The 14,811-nt window shown below is 46.0% G+C and overlaps 1 protein-coding gene across 1 annotated transcript in view; it reads left to right on the top strand.

Annotated features, from left to right (window-relative positions):
- LOC146839176 (CD5 antigen-like) overlaps positions 1 to 14,811 on the top strand; it is a 612,478-nt gene that overhangs the window by 181,021 nt on the left and 416,646 nt on the right. The window contains exon 3 of the mRNA XM_085603205.1: positions 3,516 to 3,833. Coding sequence (XP_085459331.1) covers positions 3,516 to 3,833 — 318 coding nt within the window. The remainder of the gene's footprint in view (positions 1 to 3,515; positions 3,834 to 14,811) is intronic.

Raw genomic sequence — 14,811 nt, 5'->3', positions numbered from 1 at the left:
AGGTGATCACTCGGTGTTCGAACCGATGCTTGCAAAAAACACTCAGTTAGAACTGCTCCATGGTGGAAGCTAGAGAGGTCAGGACTCCTGATTGAAAGAAGGGCCAACAAAAGTAGGAGCCCTATTTCAAGACTCTGCAATGCGTCTGTTCGAAGACTTCTGAGCAGAATTCAATCTACCGCAAGGCAAGTTCCTCTTACACAGAGCACTAACGTCGTTGTTGCGGAAACAATGAGGTGCTGTCGCGGAGGGTGCTGCGAACCTGCCATCACTCGGCTCTCTAAGCATCATGAAGGCGGTCTCATGTTTTATTTCTTTATTTATTTACTTACTTATGCTTGTACAAGGCCATACAGGAGGACCTCCAGCATCTGCTGGAGCGCCTGTGCTTGCGACAGGAGGAGGATCTGGGAACCCCGATTGAGGCACAGGACTGGGATACCACACCAGAGAGGACTTTGAAGGTGTCCGGGAATGCATGTTTTAAGCCGATCCCATATTATATCCTTCACAGATCATACCTAACACCAGAGCCCACCATGAGATACTTTCACTTGGCGAATGCGGCCTGCCGCCAATGTGGCAAAGTGGGAGCCCAAATTTTCCACATGTTCTAGTCGTGTCCTTCGCTTGCGGCTTACTGGGGGGAATCATAACCACTGATGCAGATGTCACGGGGAGGGAAATTCCTAATTCCCCAGGCCATTGCCTCCTAGGACGGTTTCCACACACAGCCAAAACCAAAGCCACAAGTACATTTCAGGATGTGTTTATTCTAGCCGAGCAAGAGAGGGTGAGGAATGGGAAGACCCCCGGGGGGTGCCAAATAGCAACATTGATGAGGGAGGTGAAGCAATGGGTGGCTTGTGAGCGGAAGCTGCTACTGCAAGAAGCCAGGTGCAGAGTGGGCAATTTGGATATGGCCAGAGCCTGCACACCTATCCTTGCCATCATACGGACACCTTTGTATCTCCTGAATCCGACACTCCTATACACTCCCGATTGGGAACCCGCATCGCCGGTCCACACTGAGACCCCACTGTAGGAGGGAATGATGCGGGGACTCCAAGAATACTGAGGAGATCTGGCTTGTTTGGTGCCAGATGGGCCCTTCCTGCTTCTTCATGCCTGCCCCACAACACAGAGAAAAGGGCACACATTAGTACTGACTCAGAGGGAAAGGGATGTTAAGGGTGGAACTGCTTTTATCTCTTTGCTGCTTATTTCTTACAAAGGAGGAGATTGTACACAGTTCACGCGCTAAAGCTTTCAGATCCGTAACATAAACTTATTGCTGGTGTGTAATTGTACTGAACCTCAACAAAAATAGGGAGAGCTGATATCTGGTTGTTTACATAACAACCTACCCTCACACTCTCTCTCACTGTCTTTCCAAGGACTGAACACAAGCCCTGCTCAAGCAGCAACCAACATTGGTGTTTGGGTAAATTCACACACACATCCCACATAAACCTGTGTTGAACCCACTGCTAGTTTGGCACAAAGCAGTCACATTTTTTAATAGCATTTTATTGCTTTTGGAAAACTCAGCACGTAAAAGATACACCCTTTGCAGTCCATTCAAGGGGACATCAGGGGCCAGTTACAATAAAACTCTCCTCTGCATGGAACCTCTTCCCCAACTTGGGCTCTCCACATGCTGACTCAGTAGTATGCCCACCATCGTCCCTAAAGTTCAGAACGTTTCTTGGGGCATCCACGTGCTAAGTAGATGGGTCCTTTTAATTTGACACATCTGTCCACACCTGCTCTCCATTCCCTCATGAAGGGGAGTGGGGCATACAGCGCCTTCCAATGCTTGGCGATGTCACATTTTGCCAGTAGCTTTCCCAGCCCTACTGTCAGTCCTCGGGCCACCCATGTCATCCAGGAGACCAAGAAGGGCAATTTTGGGGGAGGCCTCAATTGTCAGGCCCACACCTCCAGGAGGGTCCTGGATATGTTACGGCAGTATCGTTGGATGACTGGGCAGCCCCACACCATGTGGGAAAAGCCTCTCATGTTCTTCTGACCCATTAGTAGCATTTAATTTACAGGCCCTGGGAATATATTACACAACTTTACTGGAGAGTTGCAAGTAAATTAAAAATGCCAATCGGGTGTAGGCAATTTCACCATGTTTAAAGGGAGAGGCAAAATTCACTTTAGCTCTGGTTAGCAGATGTAAAGTGTTCAGAGTCCTAACAGCCTACAGAAATGGGTTCAGAAAACAGGAGGGTGAAAGCAAAAACTTAGGGGCTGACCCTGTAAAATGGTCATGTCCAACATGGGGCTATAATGTCCATTCCATTGAATTAGTTTTTTCTCCACTCGAAAAGTAGTTTTGAAAGGGCATTCCCCACTCTTCTTGTCAACGTACTTGCTTTCTCTCTCAGAGAGAGGAGAAGTGTGGCTCAATGATTAGAGCAGCAGACCCTGATGCAGAGGTCTAGCCCGGGACCAGGGTTCAATTCCCCGCCTCGGTGGGTCTTGGGCTCAAAAATTCCACGGACCTGATAATTCTCGCCTCGGTGCCATTCCAATCATGGAGTCCCACTCTGCAACTCTGGGCAATAGCTTGCTTAATCTCCACAACGGCCCCCACAATGCTAAGGATGCCTGGCCTCCACCTTGGGGGTGCCCAAGAGTGGACACCACACAGGGAAAGCTAGGATGGGTTCCACAGCGGTATTCGTACAAGCGCCTTGAGACCCTTGCGGGTGAGTAGTGCGCTATACAAGTATCAATTTACATTACATTTACAGAGCTGCAGCTGAACTCCTAAGAATAACAGATCCCTAACCTCTGTCTTTGATTTAGTTTCTAAAACTAGTGTCACAAATTAACTTTATTGTGTTGCACATTTTTGTATTTTATTTGTGTGTCTGATGCACTGAAAATCGTTAATATGAGTTCGAAAAAAATCTGTTAAAATACTCTGCCAAGGACTGTGCATCATTGATGGAAATTGATCCAGACCAGTTGCTGCTGGTGTTATTATAATGCAAATATGTAAATGTGACGGACGTTCAACCATTGACAAGGACAAGGTACAATCATGCCTTGAAGAGAAGCCAGAATGTGCATTCTCTATCGTAGGCCCATTGTCTATCCAACCTTACATAAGAAATGTGTTTGTGAATGAAATCTACTTTCTGCATCAGTGAATTACCACTGATTCCAAGATTATGTCACAAATCCTGCTGGAATAATCTGTTGGAAGGTGTCTACTGGCTTTTTTCCCGATCATGCGCTTTCTGCATGAGCTGGAAAATTAGTTAATTGCATGTAATTTAAATGTCAAAACTTTAGAGGCATTTCTTTAACACAGAACAGTGTGATAGGAACTGACCTCTGACCTCAGAAGTAACCAGTGTCTGCACAAGTATGGTTAATACCTCTTTCTTTTGATGTCTCTCTATTCCTTTAATCATGGTAGACAGTGGAAAAAAAGGTCTTGATATTATTGAATAAATATTACTGTTTATCTATAAATATATTCCCTTTCTTTTAAGACACAGCACGTGTTCGACTGACAGGCTCCAAAACCCCCTGTGCTGGGATTGTACAGGTGTCGGTGACTAACGACTGGGAAAGAGTCTGTGACAGGCAATGGGACATGAAAGATGCCACTGTGGTGTGTAAAGAGCTGAACTGTGGAGTTCCAATTTCAGTCCCTCCAGCCTCAGCCTTCGGGGCACAAAAGAATGATCCAGTTGTGATTTCTGATGTCCAGTGCAAAGGCGATGAAAAGAACCTGCTGCTGTGTCCTTACACCAAAAAGATTCAGAGACTTTGTTATGACGGGAGGTATGCAGCAGTGAACTGCACAGGTAAGAACTACAAAACCACTTCCGAATGCCATGGAACCCAAACTCAATAGAAAACAGGCAATGGAGAGTACACCCCATCTTCAACCTCATGATCACCCTTCTCTTGGAGGTTTTGATAGAGTGCTCCAACTAAAGTTCTATGAACTATCAGTGCAACTACACCTCCTCCACCAGCACTTCTTCATTTCCATCCAGTGGGATTACACCTCCTCCAGCAGCACTTCTTCCCTTTCCATCCAGTGTGATTACACCTCCAACTGCAGCACTTCATCCCTTTCCATCCAGTGTGATTACACTTCCTTGTACAGCAATTCATCCCTTTCCCTCCAGTGCGATTATACCTCCTCCTATAGCACTTCTTGCCTTTCCATGCAGTGTGATTACACCTCCTCCTGCAGCACGTCATCCCTTTTCATCCAGTGTGATTACACCTCCTCCTGCAGCACTTCATCCCTTTCTATCCAGTGTGATTACACCTCCTCCATCTTCACTTCTTCCCTTTCCATCCAGTGTGATTACACCTCCTCCTACAGCACTTCATCCCTTTCCATCCAGTGTGATTAAACATCCTCATCCAGCACGTCGTCCCTTTCAATTCAGTGTGATTACACCTCCTCCTACAGCACTTCTTTCCTTTCCATCCAGTGTGATTACACTCCTCCAACAGCACTTATTTCCTTTCCATCTAGTGTGATTACACCTCCTACTGCAGCACTTCTGTTCTTTCCATCCAGTGGGATGACACTTCCTCCTGCAGCACATCGTCCCTTTCCATCTAGTGTGATTACACCTCCTCCTGCAACAATTATTCCCTTTCCATCCAGTGTGATTACACCTTCTCCTACAGCACTTCTTTTCTTTCCATCTAGTGTGATTACACCTCCTCCTACAGCACTTCTTTTCTTTCCATCCAGTGTGATTACACCTCCTCCTACAGCTCTTCTTTTCTTTCCATCCAGTGTGATTACACCTCCTCCACCAGCACTTCTTCCCTTTCCATCCATTGTGATCGCACCTCCTCCTACAGCACTTCATCCCTTTCCATCCAGTGTGATTACACCTCCTCCGGCAGCACTTCATCCCTTTCCATCCTGTTTGATTACACCTTCTCCTACAGCACTTCTTTTCTTTCCATCCAGTGTGATTACAACTCCTCATTCAGCACTTCTTTCCTTTCCATCCAGTGTGATTACACCTCCTCCTGCAGCACTTCTGCTCTTTCCATCCAGTGGGATAACATTTTCTCCTGCAGCACTTCTTCCCTTTCCATCCAGTGTGATTACATCTCCTCCTGCAGCACTTCTTCAATTTCGATCCAATGTGTTTACACCTCCTCCTACAGCACTTCCTTTCTTTCCATCCAGTGTGATTACAACTCCTCCTACAGCAATTCTTTTCTTTCCATCTAGTGTGATTACACCTCCTCCTACATCACTTCTTCCCTTTCCATCCAGTGTGATTACACCTCCTCCTACAGCACTTCTTCCCTTTCCATTCAGTGTGATTACACCTTCCACGAGCACTACTTCCCTTTCAAATCCAGTGCGATTACACCTCTTCCTGCAGCACTTCTGTTCTTTCTATCCAGTGTGATGACACTTCCTCCTGCAGCACTTCTTCCCTTTACATCCAGTGTGATTACACCTCCTCTTGCAACACTATTTCCCATTCCATTCAGTGTGATTACACCTCCTCCAACAGCACTTCTTCTCTTTCCATCCAGTGGGATGACACTTCCTCCTGCACTGCTTCTTCCCTTTCCATCTAGTGTTATTACACCTCCTCCTACAGCACTTCTTCCCTTTCCAACCAGTGTGAGTACACATCCATCTGCAGCACTTCTTCCCTTTCCATCCAGTGTGATTACACCTCCTCCTACAGCACTTCTTTTCTTTCCATCTAGTGTGATTACACCTCCTCTACAGCACTTCTTTTCTTTCAATCCAGTGTGATTACACCTCCTCCTACATCACATCTTCCCTTTCCACCCAGTGTGATTACACCTCCTTCTGCAGCACTTCTTCCCTTTCCCTCCTGGGTGATTACACCTCCTCCTACAGCACTTCATCCCTTTCCATCCAGTGTGATTACACCTCGTCCTATAGCACGTCTTCCCTTTCCATCCAGTGTGATTTCATCTCCTCCACCAGCACTTGTTCCCTTTCCATCCAGTGTGATTACACCACCTACTACAGCACTTCATCCCTTAACATCCAGTATGATTACATCTCCTCCTGCAGCACTTAATCCCTTTCAATCCAGTGTGATTACACCACCTCCTACAGCATTTCTTTTCTTTCTATCCAGTGTGGTTACACCTCCTCCTGCAGCACTTCTATTCTTTCCATCCAGTGGGATGACTCTTCCTCCTGAAACACTTCTTCCCTTTCCATCCAGTGTGATTACACCTCCTCCTACAGCACTTCGTCCCTTTTCATCTAGTGTGATTACACCTCCTCCTGCAGTAATTCTTCCCTTTCCATCTAGTGTGATTACACTTCCTCCACCAGCACTTGTTCCCTTTCCATCCAGTGTGATTACACCTCCTCCTACAGCACTTCATCCCTTTCCATCCAGTATGATTAAATCTCCTCCTGCAGCACTTAATCCCTTTCAATCCAGTGTGATTACACCACCTCCTACAGCACCACTTCTGTTCTTTCCATCCAGTTGGATGACACTTCCTCCTGAAACACTTCTTCCCTTTCCATCCAGTGTGATTACAACTCCTCCTACAGCACTTCTTTTCTTTCCATCTAGTGTGATTACACCTCCACCTAAATCACTTCTTTCTCATCAACTAGTGTGATTACTCCTCATCCTACAGCACTTCTTTTCTTTCCATCCAGTATGATTACACCTCATCCTACAGCACTTCATCACATTCCATCCAGTTTGATTACACCTCCTTCTACAGCAGTTCATCACTTTCCATCCAGTGTGTTTACACCTCCTCATACAGCACTTCATCCCTTTCCATCAAGTGTGATTACACGTCTTCCTACAGCACTTCTTCTCTTTCCATCCAGTGTATATACACCTCCTCCTGCAGCACTTCTGTTCTTTCCATCTAGTGGGATGACACTTCCTCCTGAAACACTTCTTCCCTTTTCATCCAGTGTGATTACACCTCCTCCTAAAGCACTTCTTCCCTTTCCACCCAGTGTGATTACACCTCTTCTAGAAGCACTTCTTCCCTTTCCATCCAGTGTGATTAAACCTCCTCCACGAGCACTTCATCCCTTTCCATCTAGTGTGATTACCCTTCCTCCACCAGCACTTGTTCCCTTTCCATCCAGTGTCATTACACCTCCTCCTACAGCACTTCATCCCTTTCCATCCAGTATGATTACATCTCCTCCTGCAGCACTTAATCCCTTTCAATCCAGTGTGATTACACCACCTCCTACAGCATTTCTTTTCTTTCCATCCAGTGTGGTTACACCTCCTCCTGCACCACTTCTGTTTTTTCCATCCAGTGGGATGACACTTCCTCCTGAAACACTTCTTCCCTTTCCATCCAGTATGATTACACCTCCTCCTACAGCACTTCGTCGCTTTTCATCTAGTGTGATTACACCTCCTCCTGCAGCAATTCTTCCCTTTCCATCTAGTGTGATTACACCTCCTCCTACAGCACTTCTTTTCTTTCCATCCAGTGTGATTACACCTCCACCTAAAGCACTTCTTTCTCATCAAATAGTGTGATTACTCCTCATCCTACAGCACTTCTTTTCTTTCCATCCAGTATGATTACACCTCCTCCTACAGCACTTCTTCCCTTTCCATTCAGTGTGATTACACCTCCTCCTGCAGCACTTCTGTTCTTTCCATCCAGTGGGATGACACTTCCTCCTGCACCGCTTCTTCCCTTTACATCTAGTGTTATTACACCTCCTCCTACAGCACTTCTTCCCTTTCCAACCAGTGTGATTACACATCCATCTGCAGCACTTCTTCCCTTTCCATCCAGTGTGATTACACCTCCTCCTACAGCACTTCTTTTCTTTCAATCCAGTGTGATTACACCTCCTCCTACAGCACATTTCCATTTCCATCCAGTGTGATTACACCTCCTTCTGCAGCACTTCTTCCCTGTCCCTCCTGTGTGATTACACCTCCTCCTACAGCACTTCATCCCTTTCCATCCAGTGTGATTACACCTCGTCCTATAGCACATCTTCCCTTTCCATCCAGTGTGATTTCATCTCCTTCACCAGCACTTGTTCCCTTTCCATCCAGTGTGATTAAACCTCCTACTACAGCACTTCATCCCTTTCCATCCAGTATGATTACATCTCCTCCTGCAGCACTTAATCCCTTTCAATCCAGTGTGATTACACCACCTCCTACAGCATTTCTTTTCTTTCTATCCAGTGTGGTTACACCTCCTCCTGCAGCACTTCTATTCTTTCCATCCAGTGGGATGACTCTTCCTCCTGAAACACTTGTTCCCTTTCCATCCAGTATGATTACACCTCCTCCTACAGCACTTCTTCCCTTTCCATTCAGTGTGATTACACCTTCCACCAGCACTACTTCCCTTTCAAATCCTGGGCGATTACACCTCCTCCTGCAGCACTTCTGTTCTTTCCATCCAGTGTGATGACACTTCCTCCTGCAGCACTTCTTCCCTTTACATCCAGTGTGATTACACCTCCTCTTGCAACACTATTTCCCATTCCATTCAGTGTGATTACACCTCCTCCAACAGCACTTCTTTCTCATCAAATAGTGTGATTACTCCTCATCCTACAGCACTTCTTTTTCTTTCCATCCAGAATGATTACACCTCCTCCTACAGCACTTCTTCCCTTTCCATTCAGTGTGATTACACCTTCCACCAGCACTACTTCCCTTTCAAATCCAGTGCGATTACACCTCCTCCTGCAGCACTTCTGTTCTTTCTATCCAGTGTGATGACACTTCCTCCTGCAGCACTTCTTCCCTTTACATCCAGTGTGATTACACCTCCTCTTGCAACCCTATTTCCCATTCCATTCAGTGTGATTACACCTCCTCCAACAGCACTTCTTCTCTTTCCATCCAGTGGGATGACACTTCCTCCTGCACTGCTTCTTCCCTTTCCATCTAGTGTTATTACACCTCCTCCTACAGCACTTCTTCCCTTTCCAACCAGTGTGAGTACACATCCATCTGCAGCACTTCTTCCCTTTCCATCCAGTGTGATTACACCTCCTCCTACAGCACTTCTTTTCTTTCCATCTAGTGTGATTACACCTCCTCTACAGCACTTCTTTTCTTTCAATTCAGTGTGATTACACCTCCTCCTACATCACATCTTCCCTTTCCACCCAGTGTGATTACACCTCCTTCTGCAGCACTTCTTCCCTTTCCCTCCTGGGTGATTACACCTCCTCCTACAGCACTTCATCCCTTTCCATCCAGTGTGATTACACCTCGTCCTATAGCACGTCTTCCCTTTCCATCCAGTGTGATTTCATCTCCTCCACCAGCACTTGTTCCCTTTCCATCCAGTGTGATTACACCACCTACTACAGCACTTCATCCCTTAACATCCAGTATGATTACATCTCCTCCTGCAGCACTTAATCCCTTTCAATCCAGTGTGATTACACCACCTCCTACAGCATTTCTTTTCTTTCTATCCAGTGTGGTTACACCTCCTCCTGCAGCACTTCTATTCTTTCCATCCAGTGGGATGACTCTTCCTCCTGAAACACTTCTTCCCTTTCCATCCAGTGTGATTACACCTCCTCCTACAGCACTTCGTCCCTTTTCATCTAGTGTGATTACACCTCCTCCTGCAGTAATTCTTCCCTTTCCATCTAGTGTGATTACACTTCCTCCACCAGCACTTGTTCCCTTTCCATCCAGTGTGATTACACCTCCTCCTACAGCACTTCATCCCTTTCCATCCAGTATGATTAAATCTCCTCCTGCAGCACTTAATCCCTTTCAATCCAGTGTGATTACACCACCTCCTACAGCACCACTTCTGTTCTTTCCATCCAGTTGGATGACACTTCCTCCTGAAACACTTCTTCCCTTTCCATCCAGTGTGATTACAACTCCTCCTACAGCACTTCTTTTCTTTCCATCTAGTGTGATTACACCTCCACCTAAATCACTTCTTTCTCATCAACTAGTGTGATTACTCCTCATCCTACAGCACTTCTTTTCTTTCCATCCAGTATGATTACACCTCATCCTACAGCACTTCATCACATTCCATCCAGTTTGATTACACCTCCTTCTACAGCAGTTCATCACTTTCCATCCAGTGTGTTTACACCTCCTCATACAGCACTTCATCCCTTTCCATCAAGTGTGATTACACGTCTTCCTACAGCACTTCTTCTCTTTCCATCCAGTGTAAATACACCTCCTCCTGCAGCACTTCTGTTCTTTCCATCTAGTGGGATGACACTTCCTCCTGAAACACTTCTTCCCTTTTCATCCAGTGTGATTACACCTCCTCCTAAAGCACTTCTTCCCTTTCCACCCAGTGTGATTACACCTCTTCTAGAAGCACTTCTTCCCTTTCCATCCAGTGTGATTAAACCTCCTCCACGAGCACTTCATCCCTTTCCATCTAGTGTGATTACCCTTCCTCCACCAGCACTTGTTCCCTTTCCATCCAGTGTCATTACACCTCCTCCTACAGCACTTCATCCCTTTCCATCCAGTATGATTACATCTCCTCCTGCAGCACTTAATCCCTTTCAATCCAGTGTGATTACACCACCTCCTACAGCATTTCTTTTCTTTCCATCCAGTGTGGTTACACCTCCTCCTGCACCACTTCTGTTTTTTCCATCCAGTGGGATGACACTTCCTCCTGAAACACTTCTTCCCTTTCCATCCAGTATGATTACACCTCCTCCTACAGCACTTCGTCGCTTTTCATCTAGTGTGATTACACCTCCTCCTGCAGCAATTCTTCCCTTTCCATCTAGTGTGATTACATCTCCTCCGACAGCACTTCTTTTCTTTCCATCCAGTGTGATTACACCTCCACCTAAAGCACTTCTTTCTCATCAAATAGTGTGATTACTCCTCATCCTACAGCACTTCTTTTCTTTCCATCCAGTATGATTACACCTCCTCCTACAGCACTTCTTCCCTTTCCATTCAGTGTGATTACACCTCCTCCTGCAGCACTTCTGTTCTTTCCATCCAGTGGGATGACACTTCCTCCTGCACCGCTTCTTCCCTTTACATCTAGTGTTATTACACCTCCTCCTACAGCACTTCTTCCCTTTCCAACCAGTGTGATTACACATCCATCTGCAGCACTTCTTCCCTTTCCATCCAGTGTGATTACACCTCCTCCTACAGCACTTCTTTTCTTTCAATCCAGTGTGATTACACCTCCTCCTACAGCACATTTCCATTTCCATCCAGTGTGATTACACCTCCTTCTGCAGCACTTCTTCCCTGTCCCTCCTGTGTGATTACACCTCCTCCTACAGCACTTCATCCCTTTCCATCCAGTGTGATTACACCTCGTCCTATAGCACATCTTCCCTTTCCATCCAGTGTGATTTCATCTCCTTCACCAGCACTTGTTCCCTTTCCATCCAGTGTGATTAAACCTCCTACTACAGCACTTCATCCCTTTCCATCCAGTATGATTACATCTCCTCCTGCAGCACTTAATCCCTTTCAATCCAGTGTGATTACACCACCTCCTACAGCATTTCTTTTCTTTCTATCCAGTGTGGTTACACCTCCTCCTGCAGCACTTCTATTCTTTCCATCCAGTGGGATGACTCTTCCTCCTGAAACACTTGTTCCCTTTCCATCCAGTATGATTACACCTCCTCCTACAGCACTTCTTCCCTTTCCATTCAGTGTGATTACACCTTCCACCAGCACTACTTCCCTTTCAAATCCTGGGCGATTACACCTCCTCCTGCAGCACTTCTGTTCTTTCCATCCAGTGTGATGACACTTCCTCCTGCAGCACTTCTTCCCTTTACATCCAGTGTGATTACACCTCCTCTTGCAACACTATTTCCCATTCCATTCAGTGTGATTACACCTCCTCCAACAGCACTTCTTTCTCATCAAATAGTGTGATTACTCCTCATCCTACAGCACTTCTTTTTCTTTCCATCCAGAATGATTACACCTCCTCCTACAGCACTTCTTCCCTTTCCATTCAGTGTGATTACACCTTCCACCAGCACTACTTCCCTTTCAAATCCAGTGCGATTACACCTCCTCCTGCAGCACTTCTGTTCTTTCCATCCAGTGTGATGACACTTCCTCCTGCAGCACTTCTTCCATTTACATCCAGTGTGATTACACCTCCTCTTGCAACACTATTTCCCATTCCATTCAGTGTGATTACACCTCCTCCAACAGCACTTCTTCTCTTTCCATCCAGTGGGATGACACTTCCTACTGCACCGCTTCTTCCCTTTACATCTAGTGTTATTACACCTCCTCCTACAGCACTTCTTCCCTTTCCAACCAGTGTGATTACACATCCATCTGCAGCACTTCTTCCCTTTCCATCCAGTGTGATTAAACCTCCTCCTACAGCACCTCTTTTCTTTCCATCTAGTGTGATTACACCTCCTCTACAGCACTTCTTTTCTTTCAATCCAGTGTGATTACACCTCCTCCTACAGCACATCTTCCCTTTCCATCCAGTGTGATTACACCTCCTTCTGCAGCACTTCTTCCCTGTCCCTCCTGTGTGATTACACCTCCTCCTACAGCACTTCATCCCTTTCCATCCAGTGTGATTACACCTCGTCCTATAGCACATCTTCCCTTTCCATCCAGTGTGATTTCATCTCCTTCACCAGCACTTGTTCCCTTTCCATCCAGTGTGGTTAAACCTCCTACTACAGCACTTCATCCCTTTCCATCCAGTATGATTACATCTCCTCCTGCAGCACTTAATCCCTTTCAATCCAGTGTGATTACACCACCTCCTACAGCATTTCTTTTCTTTCTATCCAGTGTGGTTACACCTCCTCCTGCAGCACTTCTATTCTTTCCATCCAGTGGGATGACTCTTCCTCCTGAAACACTTGTTCCCTTTCCATCCAGTATGATTACACCTCCTCCTACAGCACTTCTTCCCTTTCCATTCAGTGTGATTACACCTTCCACCAGCACTACTTCCCTTTCAAATCCTGTGCGATTACACCTCCTCCTGCAGCACTTCTGTTCTTTCCACACTTCCTCCTGCAGCACTTCTTCCCTTTACATCCAGTGTGATTACACCTCCTCTTGCAACACTATTTCCCATTCCATTCAGTGTGATTACACCTCCTCCAACAGCACTTCTTTCTCATCAAATAGTGTGATTACTCCTCATCCTACAGCACTTCTTTTCTTTCCATCCAGTATGATTACACCTCCTCCTACAGCACTTCTTCCCTTTCCATTCAGTGTGATTACACCTTCCACCAGCACTACTTCCCTTTCAAATCCAGTGCGATTACACCTCCTCCTGCAGCACTTCTGTTCTTTCCATCCAGTGTGATGACACTTCCTCCTGCAGCACTTCTTCCCTTTACATCCAGTGTGATTACACCTCCTCTTGCAACACTATTTCCCATTCCATGCAGTGTGATTACACCTCCTCCAACAGCACTTCTTCTCTTTCCATCCAGTGGGATGACACTTCCTCCTGCACCGCTTCTTCCCTTTCCATCTAGTGTTATTACACCTCCTCCTACAGCACTTTTTCCCTTTCCAACTAGTGTGATTACACATCCATCTGCAGCACTTCTTCCCTTTCCATCCAGTGTGATTACGCCTCCTCCTACAGCACTTCTTTTCTTTCAATCCAGTGTGATTACACCTCCTCCTACATCACATCTTCCCTTTCCACCCAGTGTGATTACACCTCCTTCTGCAGCACTTCTTCCCTTTCCCTCCTGGGTGATTACACCTCCTCCTACAGCACTTCATCCCTTTCCATCCAGTGTGATTACACCTCGTCCTATAGCACATCTTCCCTTTCCATCCAGTGTGATTACACCTCCTACTACAGCACTTCATCCCTTAACATCCAGTATGATTACATCTCCTCCTGCAGCACTTAATCCCTTTCAATCCAGTGTGATTACACCACCTCCTACAGCATTTCTTTTCTTTCTATCCAGTGTGGTTACACCTCCTCCTGCAGCACTTCTATTCTTTCCATCCAGTGGGAGGACACTTCCTCCTGAAACACTTCCTCCCTTTCTATCCAGTGTGATTACACCTCCTCCTACAACACTTCGTCCCTTTTCATCTAGTGTGATTACACCTCCTCCTGCAGTAATTATTCCCTTTCCATCTAGTGTGATTACACTTCCTCCACCAGCACTTGTTCCCTTTCCATCCAGTGTGATTACACCTCCTCCTACAGCACTTCATCCATTTCCATCCAGTATGATTAAATCTCCTCCTGCAGCACTTAATCCCTTTTAATCCAGTGTGATTACACCACCTCCTACAGCATTTCTTTTCTTTCCATCCAGTGTGGTTACACCACCTCCTGCACCACTTCTGTTCTTTCCATCCAGTGGGATGACACTTCCTCCTGGAACACTTCTTCCCTTTCCATCCAGTGTGATTACAACTCCTCCTACAGCACTTCTTTTCTTTCCATCCAGTGTGATTACACCTCCACCTAAATCACTTCTTTCTCATCAACTAGTGTGATTACTCCTCATCCTACAGCACTTCTTTTCTTTCCATCCAGTGTGATTACACCTCCTCCTACAGCACTTCATCCATTTCCATCCAGTATGATTAAATCTCCTCCTGCAGCACTTAATCCCTTTCAATCCAGTGTGATTACACCACCTCCTACAGCATTTCTTTTTTTTCCATCCAGTGTGGTTACACCACCTCCTGCACCACTTCTGTTCTTTCCATCCAGTGGGATGACACTTCCTCCTAAAACACTTCTTCCCTTTCCATCTAGTGTGATTACTCCTCATCCTACAGCACTTCTTTTCTTTCCATCCAGTATGATTAC

The sequence above is a fragment of the Triturus cristatus genome, chromosome 4_2, assembly GCF_964204655.1.
Source record: "Triturus cristatus chromosome 4_2, aTriCri1.1, whole genome shotgun sequence".
NCBI lineage: Eukaryota > Metazoa > Chordata > Amphibia > Caudata > Salamandridae > Triturus > Triturus cristatus.
This window is presented reverse-complemented; position numbering and strand designations above follow the sequence as displayed.